This window comes from Diceros bicornis, chromosome 6 (assembly GCF_020826845.1).
Source record: "Diceros bicornis minor isolate mBicDic1 chromosome 6, mDicBic1.mat.cur, whole genome shotgun sequence".
Lineage (NCBI taxonomy): Eukaryota > Metazoa > Chordata > Mammalia > Perissodactyla > Rhinocerotidae > Diceros > Diceros bicornis.
Window position 1 is genome coordinate 86,569,666 of NC_080745.1, and position 14,568 is coordinate 86,584,233.

Consider the following 14,568-nt stretch of genomic DNA (forward strand, 5'->3'; position numbering starts at 1 on the left):
AGACTGTCAGCAAGTTGTATGAGGATCTTTTCTGGAAAGATGCTCACTGGCATCCCCAGGAGTCACTAGCGGGTCCCAAGCGTCAGGATGACTTCACCCAAGCACATGCCTCTCCTGGGAAGCAGGCGGGGAACATATAGCCGTCAGCATGGTACAGAGCTGGACTGGGGTGCAGGACGGCCCTCCCCAGGCGGGCGCCTTCTCTAGGGTGACTGGCTGCAGACAGAGACGTCCGGGCAGCTGCGAGTCTACCCAGAAAACCACACACTTGAAGGATCTCACCATTTGCTTTCTTTATTTTTCTCATTCTCCCCAGGTGAGTGAGGCAGCAACATTAATAAAAAGTGAGACAAATTTTCTTGCATGGTAATTCAATAACCCCTCCGGAACCAACGCTCCACAGATAATTCTAAGAGCTTTTCATCAAATTTAGCTTAATCTGGAAGGTCCGGCATCCTACCCATCAAAAATAACTCCCATAGTGAGGTCAGGCCAACTTAGGACCCATTCCCAGGAAAGGAGGACTATCTTGACCAGAGAGAGGACAGGTCAGCCTCCTTCTGGCTCTTTTCAAGTCCCGGCAGGTCAAAGACGAGAGCCAGGCTGGACATCTGGTCCCTCAGGAAGGCTGGCACCTCCTGCCCTCCCCACTCAGGGAGCCCCCGCGGCTACTGGACCAGCAGGGAGTTTGGGGGGTTCTCTGTGAGCCCCAGGGCACACCTGCTGCCCAACAACCACTTTTGCACGATTGAAGCCTTTCTCCCCTTTTATGAACATGATCCTTCGTTGAAGGGAAACGAAACTGACTCTAGAGGCTGACCAAGGCTCACTTGGTCATGTCTCTATTGTCAACAGAGTACAGCAGTTATCTGCAGCAGCTTGGAATGTCCCAGACCAAAGAGGGTGGATTCCCTTAAAATGCCCATGAGCATCTCCAACGGTAACATTCGGGACAGCAGGGCCCTGGGAAGGCTGCAGTTTAGCCGTGCAAATTGCAAACGCAAGGGAACTCTCGCTGTCACGCAAACGGGGGAAGCACGGTTTCCCTTCCCGTGCAGCCAGGAGGCCCTCGACAGGCAAGCTCCTCGCTTTCTCAGACTCCCAGGTTGCCTTGGTGAATTCTCTCACTCCTACCAGCCTTTCTCTGCTGCTCTGCCCAAGTTATTTAGATAAATGGGAACAAAGAAAAGAAAATATCCCTAGCCTTCAGCCCTTCCCCCGGAACCAGCCTTGCAGTGCACACATTCTCCCAGGCCTTCTTGAATTACAGAGAAAACAGTGAGCGAGTCCTCTACGGAGCTACGACCAGGGTGGTTTAATCTGCAGGGGTCCAGGACATGTCTCAATTGCTGGGGTGTCACCCACGCTGTCGTCTCCTCCGCCCGGGCAGCTTCAGCCGCCTGGCTGGCAGGCTGACCGGCTGCTTCCCGAACTTCTCCATGATCTCTCTGATCCTGGCCAGGTTGGTTTTGCCGAGTGTGAAGTCGCAGCGCGTGGCCCCCATGTCGTAGCCGACCATGCAGTTCCTGGTGGACGAGGTGAAACCTTCTGCCTTGGCGGTGACCGCATACTCTCCGGGGTTCAGGAGGCGCCAGTAATCCCCATCGCTGGCTGTGAAAAGCAAGCAGAGGAATTCAGAGCGGTTCTTTTCTAACACAGGTACCACCAGCCCTGTTACTCCAAGACCAACCTCTTGGCCAGAGAAAGCCTCAGAGGCAGGTGGCGTGGAATTCGAGCCCCTGCAGATGCAAATTCTTAACGCATTTTGGAAGCCAAGACATTTCCTCTTTGGAAGCTACCTTAATGGTTTTAACAGGAAGGGGATGGGGGTGTAGGCTTCCCATGGTGTTAATACATATGAGCAGAGATGGAGAAATGATCGCTAACACTCCTTCTTCTGTGACAATACACACCATTCATTATGAACTTGAACTTTCAAACGGTATGCCCTTGCCACAGAATGCCATCTTGAAAACCCATCTGTGCCCGGCTTCCTGGCCTCCCTTAGGACGGCTATAAATACAGAATAGCAATTTTTAAGAGAGGTGGGGCTCCTCACTTCTGAAAAGAGAAGGAAAGAACTACATGGGATGAGGGCCAAGTGGCCTGGAAGGAAGCCCTGGTATGTGCACCTCATTCCGTGGTCTTTGTTCCATGGCCCCCGGGGGCCAAGAGAAACTCGGAGCTGCAGGGACAGGTCCACATGGGGCCCGCAAGGCTGAGCCCCCGACCCGCCAGTTACACCACTGGTCAGTCCTCCAACAAGCACCTAATGGGACCCGGGTCCATCCTTAGCTCTAGGCTAGCTCCTTGTCGCGTCGAGTGGCTTCTAGGCTGAGGCCGCTCCTCCCCAGGGGCCTACAACCTACTGAGGACACTTAGACCCCTGACATTAAAGAGGTCAAGAGACAGACAAGGAGACACCAGCCACTCGCACTGCGAACGTGCACGTGGAAGGACGAGGTAGCCGCCGACCCATTGAACGCTCCAAGGACCTCAGGATGTCGGTCCTGTGATGTTCCCTTTTCTACATGAGTCATTTGATGCCCAGGGAAGTGTAATGTCCGGCACAAGGTCACACAGCTAGGAATTAGCAGGTGGTCCAGGGCCAGGGTTGGTTTTCTCTCTTATGATAGTCTGAACGCCCTGCCTGGTCCAAAGCTTTGGTGCCAGGTAAAGAAGAGGAAAGGCTGGATCTGATGAAGGGCTAAGGAGGCTCCAGGCAAAGCCTACTTGTCTAAATAAGCCCTGAGGTCTCCTAAGGGATGGGAGAAAACTCTGCACGCGTGCGTGTGTGCTTGCGTGCGCGTGTGCGTGCCTGTGCATAGCGATCTCCGACACGCGCATATATAACACTTTGAAGCATCATGTTTAAAACCATATAATCTCTATCCCTCCAAGGCGCCCCGCTCGATGCCGTGCGCTCACGAGAGCACGAGATGCTATGAAAATGACTCACGTAGGCAGCTGTTGCCACACGCACACACAGTCTGCTGTCAGCGGGACTCCACCCGAGACCCCCAGGGACGCAGCAGGCAGGTGGCTCCCGGCGTTCCTCGGCACTGCACCCCGTGTCTTCCTTTGTGAAAATGCAGGATTTTCAACTACAGAAAATGCCAATTATGGCTCTTCGGAAGGCGAGAGTCTTCGTCTTGCAGCCTGAGCCTCACCATGCAGCCTCCCTTTGAGACGTCTCTGGCTCCCACAGCTCCCCGGGCAAACCTGAGGGAGCCACCCCTTCAGCATCCTGCCTGTCCTACAGGCCGGGCGACCTCGAGGGGGAACGGCCTCCTTTTCCTGTCAGGACCCTGCCTTAAGCTGGAGGCTCCTTAAGAGCCTGCGTCTTACTCTTTAGCACTTCACAGTATGTTGCATGTACGTCCTCAATGCTGAGTCGACTGAGTGGGATGGAGAGAAATGCGTGAACGTGAAACCAAATGTCTTATTAACACTTTATGTGAAGCCCAGCTTCTGCGGGTGCCTTCTCCCCACAAACGCCAGAGTGGACTCAAGGCAAAGAGCCGGCTGCCTGCCGTAGGCTGTCCGACCTGCCGCGGCCTCTGGAGGGGGAGGCCTCTCAGCGGGGCGTCCGCCTCAAGGGCACTGTGAGGTCAGTCTGAAACACCCGGCGAAGGGGCAGGGTTTTCATGAGGGAAGGTGCCCAGTGAGCTGAGAGGGAGGGAAAGAAATCCATAGTGAATAAATGCTTATCAGCACTACTGATTCAAACTGATGTTGATAAGAAGCTTTTGTGATTCTCCTTCTCCCCCCAAAAGCCAGAAGGTTCCCCCTAACCTCCTCCCCAGTCTACCCTCCACGCTGTGGCCAGCCTCCTTCTTACCACATCATGGCGCCCTGTACTTAAACCTGCCCTTAGAACACGGTCACGTGAAACCCAAAGGCCCACACCCTTGCAACCCCAGCTCCTGCCCTCCCCATCCGCATCCCACATCCCCACGTTCTTGCCACTCTGAACACCTCACAGTGGTTCCCTGAATGGGCCACACACATCTCATGCCTCAGGGCCTTTGCAAATGCTGTTCCCCCTGCTCTTCCCCAACTCCTGTGCTGGGTCAGCTCTCTTTCATCTTTTGAAAACTCAGGCCTTAAGATTCTATTTAAATGCCTAAAGTTTCTTTCTTTTTTCTTTTTTTTTTTAAATAATAAAAACTACTCTTCATAATTTAAAAGCAATCTGTGCTGTTCCTATGCCCCTGTTGGATAAGTCTTCAAAGAAAATCCAGGTACAACTTTACCCATTTTAGACAAGCAACTGGAGACTGTCAGCCTGAGGATTCACCTTTTTCAGATACAGGCTAAGTGCTCAGAGCAAAACTCAAACCCAGGCCCTGCTGACCCCTCCCGTGTCACCACATGCCGCTCCCCTCTGCCCACCACTCTCCAGCCACACAGGGCTTTTTGTTCCTCAACTCTTGACCCTGAGCCTTTGTAGTGACTGTTTCCTCTGACTGGAATGCTGTTCCCTGCTCTTCTAAAGGCCAGCTTGTGCTCATCCCTTCAGGGAGGGAAACTTCCTTGGCTTTCCCACCTGTTTCTATATATTACCTGATTTCTTTCTTTCTTATTTTATTTCTTGGCTCTGATCATAGTCTGCAAATAATTTTTAACTTTCCTTTATAATTACTCATAGGTCTCCTCCACTAGAACGTACGTCTGCTCTTCAAGGTCAGGGGCCAAACCCGTCTTGTTATCACAGGATCTCTAGTCTGGTACACGGTTAGGTGCTCAATAAGGTAAGTTACAAGAATGAATGACACTGTCAGCTCACAGAATGAGCATGGGGGGTGTCAGCTCTGTAATCGGAAAGGTTCCATTTCTGAAACATGGAGAGGCCTGATTCTCTCTTCCGCCTGGCAGGGCATCCTCTCCCCTAGAAATTCTTGGCTGGGCTTTCCCCACGCTTATCCCTGAGGCTCTCATTATCTCTGCTTCTACCCCTGACCAGCAGGAAAGTCTAGAATCATCCGCATCATGAGACTCAGGGGACGGCGTGCTGGGTTACTGTCCCACTGAGCGGGGACTGTGTTCAGAGGTGAGCTTCCGCGGAGCCGCCAGGGAGGTTGACACACAGCCGGCATCGCCTGGCATCTACAGACAGAAGGCACACCCAGGCCCTAGGGAATGTCCATTCGTCAGTAGGTCAGGTTATGTCCCCAAACTAAGGACACTCAGGCGGCACCCTGAGCCAGGCATTTGGCCAACGTATTTACATGCATTTAGAAAGCATTCTTACTAGTGTCCCTCCCTGTGGAATTCCACTTAATACCCTTGCCTATTTTATGCAAAATCCCTCCTGAAATAAAACTTGTCAGATCACATAAGCCTCAGGCAGAAATCAAGGCAAATTCAGGGCCGATGGTGAGCACTGAAAGACGCTAAAACAAACACAATAAAGAGCCGTGTGTGAAGCGTGGGCTTCATCCATCATGAGAACATGCTGGGAAGTTATTTATAGGGGAAATACAGGGAGATGTGTTTCCCAGGAGTTCATCAAAACTGTCTCCTTGATTACAGGGGCTTGAAACTCAGAGCTCATTAGGCAAAGTACACTCGGCTGGCTTGTGGGGCCCCAGGGCCTTTTCATCTCCCACTCTGTTTAAAACCCATGTTTTCTCACATTGCATACTAGGCACTAATAGTTGAAGGAATGTTCCAGGCTCTTTTACAAATCACTCTTTGAAAGGAGCTCATTAGCAATGTTTAAAATACAAGTCCTGTGCAGAGCCAGATCAATAGCATCTTTCATTCACAATAATTGCCAGCATCTTGCACGTATCTGACCCATTGCCGGTACGCAATCTGCATTTGTTGAATTAATGAATGAGTAAATGGATGAATGAATGAAGCAGTGGATGCTTAGGAGGGGATGCTCTATACCAAATGCCACGCGACAGTGTGAAACCACTTGGTCAGTGGCTATAAGATCCTCAAGGACAAGCAGAAGGGATGTTTAGAAAATATTGTTGAGGGAAGAAAAAAGACAATTACACGGAAAGAACACGGTTCGCAGTGTTACACAGCAGTCTACTATGTTTTGGTATTTCAGATACATTTCACCCATTTAAACAATAATTAGCCTTCTGTACCAGCTACATTGGCAAGCAGCCTGGCATAGAACACATCAGCCAGGTCTGAATCTCAGCCTCACCCCGTCCTAATGTCCCAGAGTCTCCGTTTCCTCGCGGGTCAAATGCAATCATTTGTTGGGAGAACAGAGTCTGTTAATGCATGTGAACAGTTTGGGGGGAAAGGCCCCTTCTCCCCTGCAGGAGGAACAGCATGGGGATAAGTAAGGGGCACTGAATTTAGAGTCTCAAGCCTGTGGCTCAAAGCCCAGCTTAGTCATTCACTGTGCACTCAGAAACACCACATCATGTCCACTCATTCATTCAAACTCATCCGTTCATTCAACTATTTATTGAGCACCTACTGAGTGCCAGGCAGTGTGCCTGTAACACACCGATGAACAACAAAACAGTCAAGGATCCTGCCCTAGCAGCAAGGGGAAGGGGCAGAAACAAACAACAACCACGATAAATATCAGCTTCCTATGAGGTATGTGAGAAGGGAGGAGCGCTTCGGGGAAAGGAGGAAGCGGGGAGGGTGAGAGGGATCAGCAGGTGGCAGGGGCAGGGACACAGTGTTACACGGGGTGGTCAGGGCGGGCCTCACTGAGACGGTGACATCTCAGCAAAGAGGGGAGGGGACGAGGAAGGAACCACGGGACGCCCCATGGAAGAAAGTTCAGGCAGAAAGAAGGAGCAGCTAGAGCGAGGACCCCAACACGCGGCCTCAGTCCTTGAGGGGGACTGGGTGGGTGGGGGCCGAGGAGACGGGGTAGCAGGAAACACAGGGGAGCAATTAGCCCTGTTTGCCCGGGACTGAGGGGCTTCCTGGGACTCGGGATTGTCAGTTTTAAACCGGAACAGTCCTGGGCAAACCAGGAGAGTTGGTCACCCCAGGAAGCAGTAGGAGAAGAAGTTTGGGACATAATCAGCGGCCCGATTCTGTATGGCCGGGGAGGCACCTTAAGTACTTTGGGGTGCCCCTGCAGGGTTCGAGAAAGGAGTGATATAGCCCAACTTACCTGGTACCAAGCTCACCCTGGCTGTAAGGCTTGAGGGCACACAGAGGGGGAGCCTGCCCAGAGGGTACCAGAGTGACCCGGTAGGAGGCAGCAGGCCAGACTAGGGTGACAGCTGAGGAGGAGGTGAGCAGGGGTAGATTCTGCATCTACCTCCTGACACATTGGGCGTGGGGCGTGGGAGAGAAGAACCAAGGCTGAGCCTCTGTTTCCTCATCTGCACCTCATGAATCATCCTGGCTGTCGCACGTTTTACAGGTCCTAGCACATGGGGAACATAGGAGGATGACAAACTTGACCTAGTTTGCCCGAGACTGTCTCTACTTTAAGTCTGAAAGGTACACATCCTGGGACACCCCTCAGTCCCAGGCAAACCAGGACAGCTAGCTGGCCCAGCACAGTGCAGGCCAAGGGGCACAGGCCATATTAAACACTTGCTCAGTCAGCGTCATATCTGGCTTCTCCCAGTGGTTCCAGTGTGTCTGAGGGCTGACGAGGTCTATCTTATGGCAATCCCGATTTCCTGTCTCCTGCTGATGAGTCTGTTCTCTGCTCCTGGAAGGGACGTGTAGTAGGTTGAATGGTGACCCTCAAAAATATAGGTCCACATCTGACTACCCAGACCCTATGAATGTGACATCATTTGGAAAAAAGGTCTTCGCGATGTAATTAAGGATCTCGAGATGAGATCATCCTGGATTAGCCGGGTAGGCCCTAAATCTAATGACAAGTGTCCTTATAAGAGACAGAAGAGGAGGAGGCCATGGGAAGTCGGAGGCAGACGCTGGAGTGATGGGGCCAAGGAAACTCAGGAATGCCTGAAGCCACCAGAAGCTGGAAGAGCCCAGGAAGGATCTACCCAGGAGGGCTCCCAAGGGAGTTTGGCCCTGCTGACACCTTGATTTCAGACTTTTAGCCTCCATATCTGTGGGAGAATAAATTTCTGTTTTTTTAAGCCACCCAGTTTGTGGTCATTTGTCACAGCACCCACTGGAAACAAATACAGGGCCCAACGCCCAGCTCACTGCAGCTGACACCAAAGCCAAGAGTATCTGCCCAGACTATGACCTCAGAGTCTCCCTCGGCGTACAGATACCTCTGCGTAGGTTTAAACATGGCTATGGCCACACCATCTCCAACAGAACTCTTGCAGACAATCTGATTTAGCATTCAGCCAGTCCTCTTTCTTCCACACGCATTCATCATTGCATCGTGCTGCGAACATCATCCATCAAAGTCAAGGTCACTGTATCTTCATTTCCCATTGAACACACCAAGTGCCATCTGAGGTGATGACAGTCCTGGGGTAGTCTGGACTTGTTATCATATCACTTTCTAATCAAAAAGACTAAGGCGATCTTCGTGCAGATCAGCAGAGTGTCTGCAGCCTATCTTCCAGCCAGCAGGGCGGCGCCGCGTGAGCAGAAAGGACACAGCCCTGGGAGTGGGACACCTGAACCTGAGCCCACTTGCCTCTTAAACCTCCAGGGGCCTCTGCCCCTCTTGGAGCTCCTGTTCTTCACCTGAATAAGGGGGAAAGAAGGACCTGCTTCCCCCAAAGCATTAAAGTGAAAAAAGAAATGAGAGAAAACATCTGTGAAATTTTTGCGAACAGGTAATGTGGGAAACGGGGACAGAGAGAAGCCAGAAAGCACAGGCTGAAAACCTCACCGCCCAGGGTCTCCATGGAAAGTCAGAGGAAGGAGCCGATACTTCAGCTCTGAGTAAGAAGTCTCCGGTGCTCAACTCATGATTTTAACCCAAGTGAAACACTCCAAGAAACGGATATTTCCTGAGAGTTTATATACATTCGAGTTACCTGTTCGGATGTCATGGTTAACGCCTTCCACAGAGATCACGGCGTTTGGAATTCCCTTTCCATGTACATCTCTCACCAGGCCTTTGATGCCACGATGAACCTGCTCAGCAAACAGGACGAGATACAGGCTGAGCCCACCAACTCCCCTGACCCAACCGAACCGGCACAGCAAAAAGGCACATAAACCGGACGCCGCCCAGGGCCGCCAAGAACCCGCGCAAAGCCACATGTAGCTCAAAGGCTTGCTGGCTCTGCCTGGGTTTGGTGTGTTAATTTTCGTAGTCCTTTTGGGTCCATGCACTAGAAAATCTTCCATTGGAGTTAAAATAGCCCAAAGGTTTAAAAAATATTACGATCTGAGATGGTTCATAAAAAACACATCCACTAAAAGTAGAATGTAATTTTTTTTTTTTTTTGTGAGGAAGATCAGCCCTGAGCTAACATCCATGCTAATCCTCCTCTTCTTGCAGAGGAAGACCGGCTCTGAGCTAACATCTATTGCCAATCCTCCTCTTTTTTTTTTTTTTTCCCCAAAGCCCCAGTAGACAGCTGTATGCCATAGTTGCACATCTGTCTAGCTGCTGTATGTGGGACGCGGCCCCAGCATGGCCGGAGAAGCAGTGCCTTGGTGCGCACCCGGGATCCAAACCCAGGCCACCAGTAGCAGAGCGTGCGCACCCAACCGCCAAGCCATGGGGCCGGCCCAAGAACGTAATTTTTTATAGGCACATTTATTTTGACTTTCCTGGACTATATAGACTTAATATATAAATTTAACAACTTAAGAGTCAGAGAGGGAAGAAAAGAGTCAAAGAAGTTCCTGTCAACTACAGCTCAGTCTACAGCGCCCTCCCACTGATCAGCTGTCATGACACACATCAACTCTGAATTTTGTGCCTCAGTTTCCCCATCTGTGGAATGATGTGACACTACAAGGTGACATATTATTGTTTCCAATGACATTCTTTATACATATTACTAGGCCTAAGCATTTTATCCATAGGAGGCTCTTTGGCTAAATTGGGATCATTACTTTAGAAGGATGAGGTTGCTATAGTCAAGGCCTTCAATCTTTTCATACATGAAATGAAAAAGAGCCTTCCCTCGCAAAATGCCAGGGTGGGGACAGAAAGTGTGCTCACCGCTTCCCAAGAGGGAAGAACAAGTTCGCACCCTTCCATGCCAGGGAAGTGCTCTGTGGGCTGCACTGAGCGTCTGGGACCCTCCCTGGGCTGATTTGGACGCTAGATCCCTGGGCTGACTTGGATGCTAGATCCTTTTGACTCATCTGTGACAACCCACGGAAGAAGGGGCAGCCTCCGTGTACAGCCTCAGGATCTTACTCCTTAATGGATGGAATCAAGGTAGAGTCATAACTGAGGCTGAACGTTCTTTTTGGTTACTCCTCTGGTTTCTAGTTAGTCTGTTCCTTAGTGGGGCATGGATGTTATTCAATTGGTTTTAGTACCAAACTAGAAGCAGTTTACTCAATGCTACAAGACGGTGTGTCCTCGAGAGTGGGAGGAAGGGAAGGCGTGTGAGGGTCTAGTGTATGCAGCAGGCTTCCTCACCAGCTGCAAGCAGAACCTCGACAGACACTTGTTAGAACTGCCCCAGGTAACGCCCTGCCGCCTGCAGCAGTGACTCTTCAGCCTGAGGGCTGTTACCGGTGAAGTGTGTCCTCCACAAAATTCCCGTGTTGAAGTCCTCACCCCCAGTAACTTAGGATGTGACTGTGTTTGGAGATAGCATCTTTTGAAGAGGTGATGAAGTTCAAATGAGGCCATTAGGGTGGGCCCTGATCAGGTCTGACTGGTGTCCTTATCAGAAGAGGAAATTTGGACACTCAGAGGCCTCAGGAGTGTACACACACAGAGGCAAGACCGTGTGAGGACACCACGAGAAGGTGGTCAGCCGCACGCCAAGGAGAGAGGCTGCAGCATGAAAGCAACCTGCTGACACCTGGATCTTGGACTTCTGGCCTCCAGAACTGTAATTTCTGTTGTTTAAGTCCCCAGTCTGTGTATTTTGTCCTGCAGCCCTAGCAGACTATACAAGGGGCCGGGGCATGCTGGCTCGACACATGTCACCCCTCCCCACAGAGCAGCATCTGAGAACTCCCCAAACTCGTCTCACTCACCATGAACCAGTGGGAGCCATCAACATCCGCTCAGAGCTCACCTTCTTGGGTCTAGTCAAGTGTTAATGGATAATGGCTCCTCCCAACACTGCCGTGGCCGAACAGGACAACAGCCAGTTCTGAAGCACCAATTTGGTCTCACGTTTTCAGCCATCTAAAGGGCCTCGTTCCTCAGCTAGCCCCACGACAGCCATGTGCCCACGCCATACCTGCTCCATGAAGACGATTAAGGATTCCCGATTATTCTCCCACTCCTCCGGCAGCTCGCTCTCGTGTGGATATTTGTCACAGCCCACGTAGATGGACAGCTCAAAGCAGTTTGTGTGAAGGTAGCTGAAATCGTTGAGACCTGCCAAGCCAACCAGACAACACTGTCACTAAGCGATGCGCAAAGTAGCACTGGGGAGACAGCAAGAACATTCAAGACTGTGATTCAGAAGACTTCATTTGAACAAGGAGCTGTTGAGTATCTACCGTAGACAAAAAATTACTTAGAGCAAATGCTGGGGGAGGCGAGGGGGAGTTGAGAGAGAGGATGCAGCTGAGCCAGAACGGTTTATGGGGGAGACGGGCTTACATGAGAGCACCTTGACAAAAAGAGGCCAGAAACAAGTGCTTCTTAGGTAAGATTCTGTTTGTTTTATTAAACTCAGTTTAACACACTATTTTTAGAATAAATGTATCATTAATGAACAGTATGGATTTTAAGTATTTAAATCTATCTCTATAGTTATGCTGCTCTCAGCTACAGCTCTATAACGGTTTTCTGTTCTAATTCATAAAGATAGCTATCCACATCGCCATTTACTGAGTGCCTTATGTAAGCCAGGACCTGTCCTTAGCACTCTGCATCCACTGACCGCAAACCCAGCAGAGAGGTAGGGAGCATTGCACAATTTGACAAATAAGTAAATTGAGGCAGAGAATGGTCAAGAAATGTATCCAGAATCATGTGTCTGGAAAGAGCCAGAGTCAAGGTTTAAACCCAGGTGTGAGTGATGCCAAGATCTTGCTCTTATCTCCAGACAGAGCAGGCTGCTGGGGCTGCAGGGCAAATGTACTCATCGGCTAGGCCTGATAGCAGACAAGCCTCACACATCCTGACACAACTACAACAGGATGGGAAGCACCCAGCCCGGCATGGAGTCGGTCCCTTTGTTAGTTTCCTAGGGCTGCTGTTACAAGTGACCACACACTTGGTGACTTAAAAGACCAGAAATTTATCCTCCCATAGTTCTAGAGGCCAGAAGTCTGAATTCCAGGTATGGCCATGCTCCCTCGAAAGGCTCTAAGGGAGGATCCTTCTTTGCCTCTCCAGCTTCTGGTGGCCCCTAGAGTTCTTTGACTTAAGGTCGCATCACTCCAAACTCTGCCTCTGTCTTCACATAGCCTTCTCCTCTGTGTCTGTGTCTCCTCTTCTGTCTCTCATAAGGACATCTGCCAATGATTTGGGGGCCCATCCAGGTAACTCAGGATGTCCTCATGTTGAGATTCTTGACTTAATTACACCTGCAAAGACCCATTTTCCAAAGAAGGTGACATTCACAGGTTCTGGAGATTAGGAAGTAGAGGTACATTTTGGGGGGGGAGGCCATCATTCAACCACTATAGTACTCAATATTTGTGAAATGAATAAATAAGTGTTGGGTGGCATAAAGGTTCAGTGGCTCTCTTCCCAAAATTTTTGTTTTAGAGAACAGGGTGATGAGCAGGAACACACTGCAGCTGTGTTCTGCATGACCACCAGGAAGCACTGACCCAGGAGAAGGCACCTCCAACAAGCCCTCCGTGGGTTCTGAGGGTCAGAGAGACAGGGAGTGCAAGTTCAGTGGGCTGGGTGTCTCTGTGCTGACTGAGAAAAAGACCAGGTCCCCCTGCACTTCAGCCAGCCTCGGCCCAGACTTCCCTCCCTTCTCAGCCCACATAACACTCAGGGATGCATTCCTCAGCATAAATGTCTGTTTAAAAACCACAGCTTTGTCCAGAGCAATTCTGTATCAGTCTCCTGCCTAACCATCAAGTCACAGGCAAAATGGTAGGAAACACACGGCCACTCTCTCTACCAGACTCCAGATTCAAACCATTCACGTCATCGGCCACAACACCTGTGACAAAACAAGAACAGGGAGAAGAGAGGAATAAAAGAGGTGAGACAGCACCAAGTCAATGGAAGACCCTTCACAGGGGCCTGGTCTGGTTGAAGAAGGTTGATCCAAACGCCAGTTCATCTCATTCAGTTGAACTCAAAGTACAGAATTACAGAGAGTACAGGGAGGCCAGCAGACAAAGCAGCCACCGCTTAATCACAGGCGGGACATCCTGGGAGGGCTGGGCTCCCCTGGCACTAACATTTTCATTATTCCCAACCTGCTAGGCTTTGTTAGTACTGAACTAAATAAATTGATATTTAAAAACTCTGGTGTGGGCCTGCCATTTTGCAATATGTGTCTTCAAAGCACTAGCAGCGCTAGAAGAATTGGTAAAATGATGAGAAACCAGGAGAAGCGTGGAAAAGCTTGGGCCAGGCTCTCTTTGCTGCTGACTTCCAGCCCCTCGGCAAATGTCACATAGCTGAGAATACTTGGTAAAGAATGACTTCAAAAGCAAAACGTGCGGGCAAGGAGCTGTGGCATGACCCAGATCGTTCTTCATAAGCGTTCGGTGCTGGCTGGGGACAGCAAGACATTCCTTTGTGCTCTTTGCTGGAATCCTGCTCTTGTCACAAGCTTCAACGTGGAACACGGAGCCTTAAAGCATTCCTTAAAGCTCTGTGAACCCAGTGCCATCATAACATCTGCCTTCATTGTCGGGGAGAGGACACGGGCTCACAGCCACCAACAAAGAGGATCCAACATCACCTGGGAGTTAGAACACACGTACTACAAACGATGTGCATTTTGAGATGTATTGGACCCTGATCTCAACCGCCCCTCTCGCCATTAACTAACTGTCAGTGCACTGCTAATGAGTGAGCAAGAACTGAGCAAAAAGCTGGAGGGGAGGTGGAGGGGGAGGGAAGGAAATTAGAAATCGCATTTCATTAATCTACAAAGAAATGAATCTGCAGATGCATCACACTGCCAGGAGGAGGAATGATTAAAAAGGCTCCAGCCACCACATGGCTCTGCCATAGAAGTCTCGGAAATAATGGAAAATATAATTGACAGAAAAAATCAAATGCTGCTGATGTGATTACGTGGCAGTCACCTTTTCAAAATGTTACTGTTGACCCAACCCTGACAAATCCAGCTGTGTCCATACCCAATTTAGTCACGGCAGCCATAAGAAATAAACAGATACTTCACGTCAAGGTTATTGCAGGCTTTTAGGGCTCGAACTGAAAAGCAAGAATGCTTTTTGGCCATTGGGAAATTTTCTTGATAGACAGGGATTTGCTTTTGCTTTAAATTTTGTACAGAGCAAAAGCACGATGGAGATAAATAAAATACCTCTGCTTGGTATCCATCCAAGAAAAAAATGGCAGGCTTTCTGTACTTGTTTTAA

General features: G+C 50.1%; 1 protein-coding gene across 1 annotated transcript in view; it reads right to left on the bottom strand.

Annotated features, from left to right (window-relative positions):
• Window positions 1-280: 280 nt before the first annotated feature.
• The window catches only part of CPXM2 (carboxypeptidase X, M14 family member 2), a 129,727-nt gene continuing 115,439 nt past the window's right edge, over window positions 281-14,568 (bottom strand). The window contains exons 12-14 of the mRNA XM_058544208.1: window positions 11,274-11,413; window positions 8,925-9,024; window positions 281-1,611 (exon numbers count right to left, since the gene is read on the bottom strand). Of these exons, the coding sequence (XP_058400191.1) occupies window positions 1,358-1,611; window positions 8,925-9,024; window positions 11,274-11,413 (494 nt within the window). The 3' untranslated portion in view covers window positions 281-1,357. The remainder of the gene's footprint in view (window positions 1,612-8,924; window positions 9,025-11,273; window positions 11,414-14,568) is intronic.